The sequence below is a fragment of the Emydura macquarii genome, unplaced genomic scaffold (assembly GCF_026122565.2).
Source record: "Emydura macquarii macquarii isolate MOO-44397 ecotype Brisbane River unplaced genomic scaffold, CSIRO-AGI_Emac_v2 contig_2432, whole genome shotgun sequence".
Classification (NCBI taxonomy): domain Eukaryota; kingdom Metazoa; phylum Chordata; order Testudines; family Chelidae; genus Emydura; species Emydura macquarii.
In genome coordinates this window covers 105,021-121,737 of record NW_027132569.1, presented here as the reverse complement: position 1 = coordinate 121,737, position 16,717 = coordinate 105,021, and the positions used below count along the sequence as shown (strand labels likewise).

The 16,717-nt window shown below is 42.7% G+C and overlaps 1 protein-coding gene across 1 annotated transcript in view; it reads right to left on the bottom strand.

Annotated features, from left to right (window-relative positions):
- Nucleotides 1-16,717, bottom strand: part of ITGA9 (integrin subunit alpha 9) — a 272,113-nt gene that overhangs the window by 206,703 nt on the left and 48,693 nt on the right. The window contains exons 11-14 of the mRNA XM_067562457.1: nt 16,383-16,477; nt 13,262-13,352; nt 12,670-12,715; nt 8,531-8,685 (exon numbers count right to left, since the gene is read on the bottom strand). Of these exons, the coding sequence (XP_067418558.1) occupies nt 8,531-8,685; nt 12,670-12,715; nt 13,262-13,352; nt 16,383-16,477 (387 nt within the window). The remainder of the gene's footprint in view (nt 1-8,530; nt 8,686-12,669; nt 12,716-13,261; nt 13,353-16,382; nt 16,478-16,717) is intronic.

Here is a 16,717-nt window from a genome sequence, read left to right as displayed (position 1 = left end):
GGCAAATGACATAGGGCTGGATAATAATGGCTACCTAACTCACTGAGGTGTTGGGAGATCCAATTCATGAGTGTTTCCTAAAACCTTTAAAGACTCAAGTAGAAATGCAACACTATTATTAAGAAGCTCCTGTGTAGTAGAACAGTGTATAAAAAAGTGACTCAAATACTAAATAAGAACACTGCACAGAGCCTCTAAACAAAACCATTCCAGCTACCACCCTGCTATAGCAACCATGGATGTTTTTGATTAATACATTTCAAATAGCACATTTCACATCTTTTTCCCTTTTCTTTTGGCAACTTGTTCCTATGCTATACCCAATGATGTCACATCAATGGAAAAGCTGAAATGCCATGAACAAGATTCTTTCTTCTTTGTTGCTTCAAAAAAGTGACCAAGATTGGAAAATAATTGGCTAGTTCATAAAGCACCCTCAGCGGTTTAATTTATTCCCATTCACTTTGACTGAATATTGGGTGGCGAGTTTTTGCTACTAAATTAACTCTCACTAGTAACCTTTTAGAGTCTGCCAAGGGTACTCACACACATGCACACTGTTAAATGTTTATGGATTTGGCCTTCTACTTCAGAAAAAAGTAAATAAAAATTTAGCATGCATGCAATCGGTTTAGATTAAATTTAAAAATGACCAATCCTCTGCCCAGAACTCAAACCAAGTCTCTATAAAGGTTTGATAAAACTGCGTTCAGAAGTATATTTTGTTCATTTGCAAACAAGGCCTTTCACCATTACAGCCGACTCGTTGTCCCAATCAATGCCATAGTAAGATACCTGCTGAATAAGCAGTCGCAGACACACAGCCTGATTTTAATACTAACATGTCACGTGCCCAGTTACACACTGCATTAGATACCCCAGCTCCACTCTGTCATGTTTCAACACGCAAGAAGCAAAACATGTACTTTCAGTGTAACATCACTTATTTGAGATTAAGGATAACACTAACAAGAAAGAACTAAGTAAAGTCTCCACAAGAGAGGTATGTTTATGTGTCCCTCTGGAACAGGCCTAAGCAACTCTGAGAACAAAATGGCTCATGGTCATGGACTTTGCACAGAGAAAATTCTTAAATATCTAAAGGTGCAGAACACAAAAATCAAAGGCATCCCCGTTTCATCGTTACATACACCACATTCCTTTATACCATACACACCGACTGATGACAGATAGCACATTCTTTTCCTAAAAGAAACTCTTTTCCCTCTACTTCAAACTTCTTCCTCTCAGAGCTCTCTATCACAGCCAACACCCTGTATACTAGAGAGCTCTCTCTGTGGGGATTCCTTTACTTTCCTTACAGAAGCACTGCTTCCATAGCACTCCATTTGATTTTGATACTGGCTCATGCCTGCATCTAAAGTGGAAGCAACAAGATACAGTAAGGAAGTCTGTTCATGTGGTATTTCTGGCCCAAACTGAAGCAGGCTGCAGATGAGAAATGCAAACCCAATTTTGTAGACTGAGGAGTTTTGGATATTTTGGATGAGTATCAAACCCCGTTGGCTTATCCAAACTGGAAAAAAACTCTAAACCACCTGAAGTTCACTAACTACTAGTTCAAAGTGTAGCTCCACCCATAAAACCACACCACAATTTGGCACAATCAGCTGTGTCTACTAGGGGCTGCTCAAGCAGTGGACTAGAATGGGGTGATGGCAGGGCAGAAGTCAAGTGCATTGACTGAACTGTGCAAAGCAGCTTCTACAGCATTGGCTTACACGGTGCCTTGCTCCAGCCAGCCCTACAACCTGTCATTTTTATAAGCACTGAAAGTTATTCAATTCACAGAAAAGCATTTGTTTTGTTTTGTTTTTTTAAATAAAATCAAATTGTACCGTGGTACTTTTTCTCTGTATAAAGACATTATCCTGTCTGTGAGCATGACAAATTTCCTTTCATTTGCCAGTGGCTTGGTGGGTCGCACACTGTCCTGAAATATGAGAGACCAAAGCTGCCTCCCTTTTTCTGTTCAGGGTCTTCAACTGGGAAAGGGGTATTGTTTGGATGCATGCCGACAAGGTATTGTGCTCAGACACACGCGGGTTATGCAGGGGAAAAGGCCAGGAACCGTGCTCCTGCCTGAGCTGTAACTCAACCTGCTAAAAACAAGTTAGGAGTTGTTACCCTGTGTAGGAAGCCACTGTGGCCTCCCACGGAGCCAGAGCCTGGGGAAGGGCCCGAGAGCTCTGATTGGCCCAACTCACACCCTGCCCCAGAGTCTGCCCGGCAACAGGGGACCCGGACCGTGATAGGGCCACCCGGCCAGGCCAATTGGCAGCCCCGGGGCGGAGCCCCAACAGGAAGGGGAAATACAAAAGCCTGGCCCCTGAGCTCAGTAGAGCCTAGATTGCCGGCAGAGGCAGATGTGCTGCCCTGCCAGCAGGGGCCTAGGCCGGAGCCTAGCCACCGCCGACGAACCCCGGCCCCACCTGGACCTGGGGATTGGATAGGGCCCTCGAAGAGCTGGACCAGGCAACCCGGCCAGGACGACTGGGCCGAGTTACCCCGAGCCCGGGGCCGTGCTCTGGGACCACCAGACTGGGCCGAGACCCCAGAGCAGCCCGAGTGGCGGGCACCCCCGGAGGCCGGGCCAGATTTGGAGGAACTGCCGGCCGCCGAGCCCCTCCCTGCAGCGGGGCAGGACTTGGAGGAGCTGCCCGAGGCCGACCCGCTGCCCTCCTACAACGACCTGGAGGAGCTGCCCCCTGAAGAGGAGTTTCCTGCCTTACCCCCGGTCGACGAGGAAGGACTAACAACGCTACCCCAGGTGGACTATCCTTGGGACACGGAGGCAACAGGTACTAGGGTCAGTTTGGAGGAAGTAGCCCAGGGACAGCCATGGCCTGTGGCTGAGTCCGCCGTATTGCCGGTGTGTTGCGGCGGGAGCCCCGCCGGCACAGTGGCAGCCGCTTCTGCCACTGCTGTGGCCCTGGGCTGGGACACAGTGGAGACGGGTGGGCCTGCGTCCCCCTCCCCTTCCCCTTTGCCCTAGCCACCCCAGGAGAATTGCTCTCCTGACCCCGCCGGAAGCTGTTGCCTCCTCTGCTCACCCTGCCTAGGGGTTGGAGCAATAGACTCCTTGCTCGCTCGCCCTGCCTGAGGGCCTGAGCGATCTCCTCTGCTCACCCTGCCTAGGGGTTGGAGCAATAGACTCCTTGCTCGCTCGCCCTGCCTGAGGGCCTGAGCGATCCGCCTGCTCACCCTGCCTAGGGGTTGGAGCAATAGACTCCGGGCTCGCTCGCCCTGCCTGAGGGCCTGAGCGATCCGCCTGCTCACCCTGCCTAGGGGTTGGAGCAATAGACTCCTTGCTCGCTCGCCCGACCTGAGGGCGAATTGCATAGACTGATCTCTCACCAAGCGCGAGCTATTCCCCTGTAGGAAGCCACTGTGGCCTCCCACGGAACCCGAAACGAGTACACCCTGTCACACTAGGACACAGTTTAAAGATCACGCGTAGCTAGCTTCCATTAGCTTGCGGCTCGTCTTCACGTACAGTGCTACAGTGGAGTTAATCCACCTCCTATCTACGAAACACTGTCTACACCGGGAGTTAGGTTGGGACCGTCACTCAGAGATGTGGATTTTTCACACCCCTAAGCAACGTAGTTATAATCAATATAGGTCTGTAGTGTACACCTGTCCTAGGTAAGTCCTAAACACTACCTTTTGCTAGATTAGGCAAGTCAAAACCAGAGAGAGGGACTCAAGTATTATCTGTCACTTCTATACTTCCCCCCCCTTTTTAAATACAATTTATGTTGTAATATTGCCCTTAGTTCTCAAAGAAAACTATTCCCTTTCTCCGTCACCTCGGGAATAAGCAAAGCAACAGTAGCTACTATAGGATGAGGGATTACTCAGGACTACATAGCAGAAATGAAGGCCCTAGCACGCACAGGAAGGTGGAACACCAAAGCCATGTCTGAATCAGCTTTCTGGTCAGAACCAGGGGAGTAAGGAACAGCCTAAGCCAGATATTGGGGTTTACAAAAATAACTTTTAAAAAAAGTTTCTTATTTCTGACACATCCAAAACACTCTGATGTGATGCTCTGTCTGGATATGAAATACAGCCAACCACCCAGCCTCCTAGCCCATAGTTTCTCAACCTGTGGTATGCGTACCCGTGGGGGTATGCGAGACACGGGCAGGGGGTACCCTGGGAAAAACAGAGTGAAGGGGAGGCAGGCAGCAGTTGCCGACTTCTGGGGAAGGCGGGCGGCAGCCCCCCGCTTCCCACGGGGTCGCAGATGGGAGCCCGGTGGCAGCCTCCTGTGTCTCGCGAGCTGGGCTCGCAGCTGGGTGGCAGCCACCTGCTCCCCAGCCTCCAGCACCCCGGTTGGAAGATGGGCAGCAGCTGCCTGCCCACATCCCTGGGTCCCAGCCAGTAAGGAAGCCTCCTCTGCCCCAGCTCGGATTGAGTGGCAGTCGCCCACCTCCCAGACTGGCAGCCAGGCAGCAGCCGCCTGCAACTTGCCCAGGTAGCAGCCCCCCTCCCTGGCTCAAAGCCCAGTGCCCAGAAAACATGTCAATTTCACTGATCTAGCTGAACAGTGAAATTGACAACTATGACAGCCCCAGATATTACCAGTTACCCTCTTTTCCTCTCTCTCTCTCTCGTCCTCCTTCCCTATCTCTCTCTCACCCCTTCCTCCTTTCAAATCTATGGTAAAAAATTTGGCGCGGCACTTTATATTCCCCAGCATTGGCATGCCACTCAAAGTCTCCTAGCTTTGGCCAACATCACCTCTAGCCTAGGTACATACTTGAGTTGTGCACCCCTGGTGTAAAGGTGGTAACCCTACCCGCACTAGATCTGACATCTGTCATATCACAGCCTTATATACTCAGCCCTTCTTCCAACATATGGCTCACATTAGTCAGTAAATATAGAATCCCGTGGAAAATTGGGTGTTGGCGTATTTAGTAAAATTTTCAGAAGTTAGGGGGTACTTGCTACTTAAAAGGTTGAGAAACACTGTTCTAACCCATGTAGGAAAGAGAAAGGTCAGACAATGACTGGCACATAGTGCAAAGCAACACATTTCGCTATTCTATACCTCTTTACTCAGCCCTGTCTATTTCAGCTATAAAAAGACACTGAAGATTTCAGTCTGTACAAAGTGCCCATAAAACGGATGGGATGTGTACTGTAATTCACAAAGTATGGAATGTGAAATTATTCCATTTTAAGTGGAAATAAACACATGTCTACAAATAGCTGTGAAAGTACTAATAGTACTGCAAATAGTGCTGGAAAACATGGGAGAAAAAAGGTCCACATTTAAAATTTGTTTGATCAAGCCTATTAAGTTGGGGACAGATTTTCTTTATGGGGCGCTGAATTAAATAATATATGAAAATAAACATTTTAGATTCGAGTTTATAATAGAAGAATAGGATAGTGACTGCTTCAGTACAAACTTCTAAAACATTTATGGAAGATTGCTAACTGAAGTATGCAGATGTGACGTTGGTAAATCAAGGGCCACTCTGGTCAAGCCAGTAGACATTAGCTAAGAAGTGACAAACGCATAACTGGAAACCAAACCAGCTCATCTATATGTCAGTTTTGTTCAAAATAGGTATTAGTCTTATAAGAATGTATTTAGTGTTTAGACTATGAAATGTTTGTAACCTGCTGCGTGCACTAATCTCACTTGTCATGTCTGTATTCTATGCTGTAAGGAAATATGTACGCTTTGCTTTATAAAACTTTGAAAATGTTTGCTCTGAACTTGTGAGCCCAGGAATGGGAATCTTCAAAAATTAAGTGGGCGATTATAAGACAAAAGCTGTGTAAATTCCCACATCCACCCATGAAGAAGTTCATGTAGAAGGCCTTGTCCCATCCATTTGAATGCTGGAAGAGGAAAATAAAAATAGTTGACCTGAAGATTTTTCATCTCTTTGTTGTTTGAACTCTCATAGGGCCAGAGACTTTAAATGAAGGTAGAGATCCCCAGAGGTTACCCCTGGGTCCACTAAGAAAGACATTTTTGAATTGATAAATTATCACATCTCTGTCCTCTGTACAAATCATAGATGTTTGTCATCATGTATGTTTGTTTGTTTGCATTAACCTGTCTAACTCGTTTTTTTCCTAGTTAATAAACCTTTAGATAGTTTATAACAGGAATGGCTGCAGGCGTTGTCTTTGATGTAAACTCTAGAGTACCATCTGATCTGAGGTAAGTGACTGGTCTCTTGGGACTGGAAGCAACCTGAATATTTTGTGATTTTTTTGGTGTAAGTGACCATTTATCACTAAGTGCAGATTGCCTAGGTGGCAAGATAGTCCTCTTAAACTCTACAGTTTATCTACAATTGTTAGGATGATCCAGGAGTTCACATTTGTTATTGGCTTGGTGAAATCTAAATATAGAATATATTACCAGTTTGGGGTGTCTGCCTTGTTTTTCACAGTCTGCCCTGAAGTAGGCACTCATGGTCATAAACCCTCCAGAGAGTGTGACAGCAGGAGATAGGTACAATAACCATAATTTTCAAAACTGACTAGTGATTATGAGCGCCCAACTTCAGATGTCCTAAAAGGGCTTGATTTTCAAAAAGTGCTGAGCACCAACTTCCTGCATATTGGGCCCTTTCCAGACATCTAAAACTGAGATACCCCACAATCATTAGTCCCTTTTGAAAATCTTAGTGATGAGACTCTGATAGGAAATAATGATATTATGCATCTGTATAACCATAGTGCCTAGGAGCCCTACTCATAGACCAGGACCCTATTGTGCTAGGTGCTGTACATATTAACTAATTTCCTATAAATGTGTTTTAATTCATAAATTGGGTCAAAAGACTTTTGACTTTATACTTATATATTTAGCTGAAGTAGTTATTGCTATTAGTTATCACGTTCCTTAAGGTTTATGTGAGAGGTGTCACATTGCCACTCACCCCCTCAAATATTGTTACTAGTCAATCTGTAACAAAGTTAAAATGCATTGTTTTGTATAATCCAAATTAAATGCTTATTTGAGGCACTATGTCCAAATTGTATCCCAAGAAGTTCTTATACAGTTAGGTAATGCTGGCTACGTTTTTCTGACAAATTGCTTTAATTAGATGCATTGTATAAGAAGACAATGCTTGAGAGTTATATAATTATCTAGTTAACAAAGAATTCTTTACTAGGAGATGGGTAACACTTGCCAAAAGCATTCAAGTGTTCTTTTAACTGCAGTAAATTACAAAAGGATATGGTTTGTATCATAATTCAGTGAAATTAAACTGGCTCTCATCTGTGGTATGCTGCAAGAAGATCAGTTCCCTCCAGAAATATGAGAATGCACTTGAATGAGAAAGGGAAGTTTGTTTCTTAACAGCCAGTAGAGCTATACAAAAGGAGAGCAAGGGTAAAATTGTCATAAAGGGCCAACGTCCTGTTTTCTCAGCACTTAGCAGTATAAGAAAGCCTAGAAGGCCAATGAGACTTCGGCTACCAAGTGCTTACAGTTACTTTAAAAAATGGGACTTAGGCCCTTTAAATTTTTTTACTCCAAAACGGTGATGGGAATTAACATTTTTGGACACGCTGACAGTGATAACTAGCTCCTATCTGGATAAAAATGCTTTGCTGAACTAAATGTTCATCTGTGGGAAAGGAAAAGGTACAGCCATGCAAATCCTGGCTTAGAACGTATATATTTCTTAGAACTCTAAAAGAGACTCAGCTTTGAGCAATTTTGTTTTCTTTGAAAAGTTCAACTAAAGGTGATAAAGGGCTAGATCCTGGCTAGTCCTAGTAACTAGCAGCTGGTTCTTACTTAGGTGCACAGCACAGGAGAGGGAAGAAAGAACCTGTCTGCCTCTTGGGTGGCCCACATAAGTTCCAAGAAAAACTGTATTCTGCAGACATCAGGGGAGCATAGATGCTGCCCCTAATTATTCCCATAGCACCGCAAAAGGGGCAAGGAAGAGGTGACGCCATGGCTTGCCCCCTCTTCATGCTGGCCAGGCACATAGGAGAATATGCTACACCACACCACTTCCAATGCTGGACTGTGCCAAAATGGCATGATCAAGTCCAAACCTTTTATATCAAACCATTGTATATTTATAAATATTATATGAACACACACACCCCCAACCCCTCAGATGTGAATAAGTAGCATACATAAAAGCGAATACATATACTTATGTAAGCATTATATGTACATATAACAAAAGATTATGTAATATTTCTTCATGATAATATTGCTTTGTATTTGCACAGTTCTTTTCATCTAAGATTCTCAAAGCTCTGTATAAATATTAAGCAAGCTTGAAAATATCCTTGTTAGTAAAATAAGAATTTTTATTTTATACCCATTATGCAGATGGATAGTTGTGCCTCAGTTTATTTGCCCAAAGCAGCATACGGCATCAGCAATTAAACTGAGGAATCCTTTAAGCACGCGTCACATATCACTAAAACCTAGCCTTCTCTAGAATTAAATATGGCAGTTTTCTAACAACATGAGAACCGTTTTATGGATGCACATTACCTATTTCTCCTGGAACGTGTTTGCCGTTGAAACAAAAGCAGACTGTGACATTGAGGCAGTTCACCTTCTGCAAGCCATCATCGCACTGTGGAGCTGTGATATTGATGGAAGCTGGCAGGAAAATGGAAATGTCCATTGTAATGACGGGCCTAGATCTGGAGACCAATGAAGAAGAATATTTTAGTTTGGCTTCAGAGGTTTCTCAGCCAGATGAAAATAAAACAAAACTGGTAAATACTTGCAATCAGGTAGACATTAAACAAAAACAAAACAAAAAACCCACCCACCACAATATTCTGAACCTTAGAAGAGATTCGGCATTCTTCTAGCACTTCACCCAGCATTCTTCTAGCACTACTCCATCAGTGGCTGATTTAAGATAACAATATCAGCTTTAGGTTTATGAACTGTACTCTCAATATTTGAGTACATCATGGAGGACCAGATGTGACTGATAATAAACAAATACATCTCTTGTCAAAGGTGTAGAGAGACTTTGTGGTGACTGGGGTGGGTAATGAGATTAGCGCATTAGAAACCAAGGACTATGACCTCACTTGTGCATGTTCACTGGCTAGGGAGCTCAAAAGAGTAAAAGGCCTGGGGCCATGAGAAAAGGGTAAGTGAAGACAGTAATGTTCCACATAATGCTCTAGCAGCAGCATTCATTAAGCTAAAACTTTAGGAAAAACAAAGATGGAGTAATTTTTCATAGCAGTGCCAGATGCATTAGGTGCATTACACTCCCATCATTTCGGATGGTGAAATGCTCAGCTCATTCCTCCCTGCCATGCACTGACAATTTACAGTACTCCTTTGACTTCACCAAATTAAATTCTGACAGTTCCCCATGTGTTACTAATGACAGCTTTCCACTTTCGCAGCCTATGACCTGGGCTGTTGCTATGGTTATTTCAGGTTGAAGAAGAGTTCAGCCAGAGTCACATCGCAATCACAGGGCCATGAAAGGCGAGGTGTTTTCTCTGCCAACACGACACAGTAAGTACAGAAGGCCTGGGGCAAGTGGCTAAGAAATCAAGGCCCTAGTCTCGCAATGAGAGCCATTCTCAATGCAGGACCGTAGCCCAAGCACGCATGAACTGTTTTTCTTAGTGTTTTCAATTCTGCGGATCTTAAGTATGAATATGTTATTGCAAAACTAACTCAAGTAATAAACCTTCCACACACTCCAAAAATGTGCAGCGAACAGCAGGTTCAGCTATAAGGTGGGCATAGGAGCCATGTCGTGCATAGAGCAGACCACGTTAGGACTCTGTCCACAAGCCATTTTAAATTTGGGGCTGTGGTTTGTGGCAGCGGTTATAGGCACTTATCAACTGGAGCAAGATCAATATCAGTCTCTATGATGGCAGCTCAGTCTCTCTTAACAGTGTCTAAAACTAACAATAGGAGTTTGTCAAGATGGAGGAAGAAGGTAAATGGCATTCCGAGAACAAAGGAAAAAGAGCAAGCTTCCCTGGATCATTTCACATCATGGAAGAACCTGCGTTCAAAAGCTCGGGGAGGGAGTAAAGCAGAATAACTTGTATATTTTACCTAAACAAACCATTTTACAAGCTATGCCCTGCAGGATAGCCTTAAAACTAGCCTATTTAATTGGTATATATCAAGCTGCAATGTGCACATGCAAGCAGAGGCCCCATCATCAGCCCCAAATCAAAGTGGCTTCCACAAAAGCTCTTTAATATCATTTGGCACGATGTATATTGTTTTTGGCCAAAAGACTTTACAAAAATTACAAGGGAAAAAAAAAAAAGTCTATTCCTTTACCCTAATCTGAATCCAAACAGTAAGCACGGCACACTCCCTGACTGGCAGTAGCTGCACTTAATTAGTCTCAACACATGGTTAGTCTATAATGCACTAATCTCTAAAGAAACAAACTGGAATTGATTTAGGAGTTGGATTCCGGTTGCCACACACTGTTGGGAATTTTCGTAGTGAAGAAATCTTTGACCGTCAAGACCAGGTAATGGGTGACCTGTGGACATGGAATGAGCTGCTCAGGTCAAGCCAAAACCACCAAGTCAGAGTCCGTTACCAAACTGAGAATGTGAGGCAATAATTGGGGCCAGGCCAGGCCAGCATCCTTCACCAGAGTCAGCAATGGTCTTAAGCTAGAGACAATAAACCAAGGCCAAGATTGGGAGCCTAGTATAAGCTAAGAGACAGGAGTCTGGGATCAAAGCAAGACACAGCCAGGAGCAGCAAGTGAGGTCTAAGGCAGAGGCACACCAGAGGTCTGCATTGTTCAGACAAGTCCCTGAAATGGCTCCCTGGTTTATATGTGATGTGCCAGCCAACCAGTGAATCACAGAGGGCTGTTGCACATGCCCCTTAGTGTGGAACCTGCTGGAGGGCTTAGTGTCTCAGCTCCTCTTGACGGCAACCCTACCAAGACCTGTGGTGGTGACGAGGAAGTGGCACCTGCCTCAAAACCTGCAACTGCTGGTTCTAGGCCCATGTGTTATTGTGAAAAAAGAGAAAGTGGATATAATGCTATAGCAGCATAAATGTTTGCACCTTTATTTTCTTTGTGAGCTATTTCTGAGGAACAGAGCTCTACAATTCTGTCTGTTGGTGTTTCACACCTTTTGGCCTCCTCTGTCTGAGTAATAATGGAATATTAATGTTTCTCAAACAGCATAGCACCTGCATCATGAAGAAGTCAACAGGAGTTTTTCTATTGACTTCAATGGGAACAGAAACCAGGTCTTCCCTGTATCTAACAGAATACACAGTGGGGTTGACTCACTGCACAACTCTTAATTTTTTTCCCCAACCCTATTACCATTCCACAAAAGCTTTAAATGACTATTCCATATAGTTATTGATACTGTTGTTTTATTAAACTTTAAAGTGTCTATTCAGAAGGTAACTATTGGCAAAAAGAGCCTAATATATAAAAAAGTGTGCCTAAAATATAAATCAACATAAAAAAATGAAAACATTTTTATTTCTTCAGATGAAAGACACTCTTGGAAGAGCAAAGTACTTCTGCAAAAAATTAATTAAGATGCACAATATCCCAGTGAGGTACTGTATGTAAGTATCATTAACCCCATGGAAAGATGGGGAAACTGCAACATGGAAGTGCAGGGGATCTGCCCAAGGTCACACAGCAAGTCAGTATCAGAAGTAATATCGAAACACAGAGTTCTCAAGGGCAGCTCCAAGTAGAGCAAACTGCAGCAATCCAATCTCTTGAGGTAGCTTCTTGATTTCTTTTCAATGCCATGTTACTTATTTAGCAAACTGATTTTGGAAATTTGGTAGACACCTATATTAGCAGCATCAGAATTCTACCACCAATATCAAACATGAGCTTTGCCCAATGGATGGGTCATCTATCATCTTCACTACAACCACCACCTCTTCCTCTGCATGATAACCAAGTTCAAATTCCTCATCTTGCCTTCAGAGCTTTGCCCTACCTTCATCTCAGTTCTAGCCATACACCTTCTCTCCATCCTCTTCACTCTTCCAATCCGTTACACCTTGTAGCTTCCCCAGTCTCCATCTCCAACAAGCAACTCCATGCCACCTGCACACCTCAAATAGTTGTCCAGATCCTGCATGCATTGCAACCTCACTCTCCTTCAAGACTCATTTTTCACTTGGTCTTCCAACACTGAGCTACATTCCTACACCATCCATTGCTGCCCTCTTGCTCAATTTTGTTTCCTTAAATCTAACTATCTATTTTATATAGATAAAAACAAAAAATCCACACAAATTCAAGTAGCTATATAAATAACTCAATTATCTTTCCAAAAAGGAAGCAGTGGTATGCGTAAGTAACAAAAACATATCTCAATCTGTTGCTTCTGTAACCTTTACTCTCCCCATACTCCCAATATCCATCTTTTTATTGGTCATCTCTTGCTGTGTGTCTAAATTAGGTAATAAATTCTTTGGGGTTTGGTCCCATCTTTTATTTATTCTGTAAAGTACCTTGCACCCCTATTAGGTATGGTAGATTATTTTGTATAACTTGTTTCTTCTAACCATAATGAAAAAAGATAATAAAAAGTACTGGAGGAAGACTGAGAAACCACATAACCAAAAAACAGGAGCCAGAAAAACATAATAAAAGAGGAAGAAGAAATTGATCTCACCTTAGAAGTACCACATTGTCTGACATGAAGGCTCCAATGGTCACATCTGAAAACAAAGTTTAATAACTTTTACTGTTACAATGGAATTTGAAGGACACAGAAACCAAATCCTTGTAGTCTGCATATTTATGATTTTTTGGTTGTAAAATATGTACTAATAAAATATTTCCCCATTCCCAACTCAATTCTGCCAATCAATACAGCACAATAGGACTCCAAAACTGAGTTCTTCAGGTCACTCCAGTTCTTTTTTTTAAAATCATCATTATAGCTCATTTTTTCCCCTTTAACAGAAACCACCCTCTAGAAAGTCACAACTTCCTAGGAAGCTAATATTCTCAACCTAGTTTCTCAGTCCTGTACCACAGGTTCTAAACACAGACAACTGAACCTGGGAAGTCTCTAAGAGAGTGAAAGCTGCTGACATGATTTGTTTGAGTGAGGGAAAAGACAGACACCTGTTCTTTACAAGTAAGCTTTCCTGTCACTGATTTGAAGGAGCTTTAGTAAGCAATATGGATACTACTGATATGCTGTTTATCTACTGCTTTATTAATTATTATTATTATTATTGTTGGTGTAGTAAACATACCCGGATAACCATTTCCATCCATATCAACTCCTCCCGATATGGACTGGCCAAACATCCGCAATGCTGGGTTTATAGTTCGCCCAGACAGTTTCTGCAACAGAGAGCATAATAGTGAAATCATGAAAAGGAATCAAAATGAATATAAAGTACCACATGGTACTACTTCTCTCAGGGCCTGATTCTCACATACATTGAGGCCTCTTTTACTGCCAGAGCATACTGGAGCCTGACCTTGCAAACCATGATCCTGCAAACCCTATTTATATGTGTAAGTCCCATGAACGCTTATGAGAGTAAGCGTTTTTTGGTCTTGACTTGAGTTAAAAGGATTGATTAAAAAAAAGACATAAAATTACAAGTGTATATATGTACGCACACACAAAAAATAACAGCATATCAGATATATTCTGTATAGAAGAAAGGATCTAATTTTGTATTCCACATAGCCTTTCCCATCACCTGCTCTCATATAATAAAGAGTTTGATGCTGCATCTTTAAAAAATGGTTAATTTAATTGAAACATCAAATCCAATCTGACTACTTACTCTAACAAAGTTTACCAATATGATCAAGATCAAAACAAGGGATATTCAATCCATATGCAGTTGGAAAATTCTGTTTTTCATCAACTATCAAAGTATTTTGTACCAGTGCCGATGCCATTGCTCACATTATCTCCCAAACCAGAGGACTTCTTAAAAATCACTAACACACGAGAACTTTCCTTAAGGAGTTTGAATGCTAAATGTTTTATCTGGAGCGAATCAGGATATTAAAACCTCATCTTCCAAGCCAGCCTGATGGCCCACAGGCTCCTGTGTATTACAGCATGATGCAAAAGAAAGGAGATCTGAGTTCAAGAAGGGGTCTGATCACAGAAGTTAGATGGAAAAGACCTATTACAGGAGCATAACTCCAGGGCTGCTGGTGGTGCTTTACAGCCTTCTATAGGCTACAATACTTCTTTGTCCAACATTAGCCAAAACGTCACAGGAAATTCATTGAAAGAGAAAACTCAAAACCAATATACTAGCGGAAGAAAGAGATCCTTTAAAATGAGCCTGTGATCCTAACGGCCAGTTCTAAGGGGGAAACAATACTTTAAAACAAACGGAGCTAAACTTTCTCACTCAAAGGCAGTTAACATTAGAAAACTAGAAGAAATTTGCTCCTCACATTACATTTACATCATAGAACATGATTAAGTTTTTTTGTGGGGGTCCCTAATAGGGTGGTAAATCCTGCCTACAGATATCCCACAGACATCTGTAGGCTATTATGGTATAAATGCAGAGGTATAATGCTGTTCTCCTTTAAGTGCCATGAATGAAAACAGCAGGCTATGAAGCTTAGACAGACAGTATTTATTTAGAACATTCATTATGTTGCAAATCAATGAAGATGCTTTTGCTCAGAGCCACCACTAAGGTTGCTGCAGGGGAATGAGGCACAGATAAAGATAATGATTTAAAGAAGAAAAGGGGGAAAGGGGAATGAAAAGGGTGAAAAATGATATGATGAGGGGGCCCCTTCTTCTCAGAGCTTGTTTAAATGAGGCAACCCAGGGCATCTGGATAGCTCACAGGAATGGTAATTGGATACACAAATACCTTTCACCTCAAAGTGGCTAGTTCAAATCCAGGCCAGGTAGGTAAGGAATAAAAGTTACAAACATTTAATGGCTGTTTGGTGGCAAATGAAAAATGAATTGGCGGCTTCAATCTAGCCCTTTCAGATAGGGACTAGGATACATTGTAAAAAAGTACTGCCACAGTTGAAATTCTTGTTGGCAGTCTCGAGAGAGGCCAAGGAAGGAAAGGACACCAAGGTGGAACAACTGGTATCCTTTAACCCTCTAGAAATGGTCTCTCCGAGGCAGAAATGAGGGACAGGTGAGTTGCATTTGTCCACTTCAATGGGGGGAGGAGGAGAGGGGGGAGAAGAACTTGAATCTACAGCGCTATCAAGGTGTCTTTCTAAAGCAATAAATTCCCTCAAGAATGAAAAAAACCCAGGTATGCACATGCAGCAGCTTAGAAGCCTGGAGTCTCATAACAAATTCGAAGAACCCCACTTCCAGCAACTCCTGCTGAGAAAAGAGTGCAGAGCTGAGCCATACATATGCCACAAATTAACACATTTTAAAACTATCATAAAATGGTTTTAACTTTCTTTGTAAAAACCAATGCATACTGTACATACAGTTAAGGCAGAAGGATTAATCCCCTGCAATCTATTAAAAGAGTCTCCACTATAACCACTAAATCCTTTACTCTGCTTAACTATGTAGGATTCCTCCCAGCAACAAAACAAGAATATTTAGATCAGACCTTCAAACGGCCAGAGGAGGAAAAAAAATCTGCCTTTGTAAAAGCTTGCTAGACAAACATTAGCGACTAAGGGGCATGTTTTAATGTGATCCATGGGATTTTATCTTCTTAATAAGATGCAAAGACTAAATTACCCTGGAATTATATTCAGTGCCTGTATGGCATACATAGGCAGTTTTTATTTCACGGTGGTGTTCTGGTAAAGTGGAACCTCAAATCTGCCCTCCTGAAACCCTCTGCTGTTGGGAAGAGGAGCATTTCAAAAGTAGTCAAGTGTGCTTCCACAGAAGGAGTCCCTAGAATCTTTTCCTTCTCACTAAGTCTGGTCTTGCTAGGAGGAGAGCAGCTCGAGACTCCACCCACTCTCCCCCCACGGAAGTCCACTCTGCCATTCCAGTGCTTCAAGTACTACTGTCACTGAAATACCCACCCCAAAGACTTTGTTTACACAGGGAAGGAAGCTGCATCTGACAACTGTATTAAAACATGTTTCAAAAGAATGGCTCATGCTGACCTGTTTCTGGAATTGTTTGCCTGGCCAGAGAAGATGGGGCCAAACGTGGTTAGAAACCATATGCAAAACAGAACATCCAAGTCTTAACTCCTACCTAGGCTCAGATACAGAGTCTGATTTGATGCAGGCTTCACATACAGAGACAAACCAGCTATAGAAGTAGAGGGGATCAAGAGGTGTGGGGAGGAGAGCGAGTACAGCTTCCTGTCACCATTCTTTATCTGCATGTTTGGCACATTTCTGCAAGACCCAACAGAGTGACAACCAAGAAATTACCATAGAATACTGCGGAACAATGCCACCTGCGTCTCCATGGTAGATATACACTGCTCCTACGTAGTCATCCTCCTTAGGGGACCCAATGGCGACATCTGCGCATGTAAAACAATGTGAATTGAAAACATGTCACGGTCCTCTCCCTTTCCACTCTTCCCATGTCATCCTTTTATAAAAGCCCATGGCCTCAGGCTAATACAACTCATTGTGAGAAGGAGGATCACCATACTGCTGGTGCCAGCTTAGCTAGAAATAGTTACCTACTTTAATGAACAGCTCATGCACAGAAATTCCTTTTCAATTTATACATAAATTTTGGCATCTAATAAGAAGCA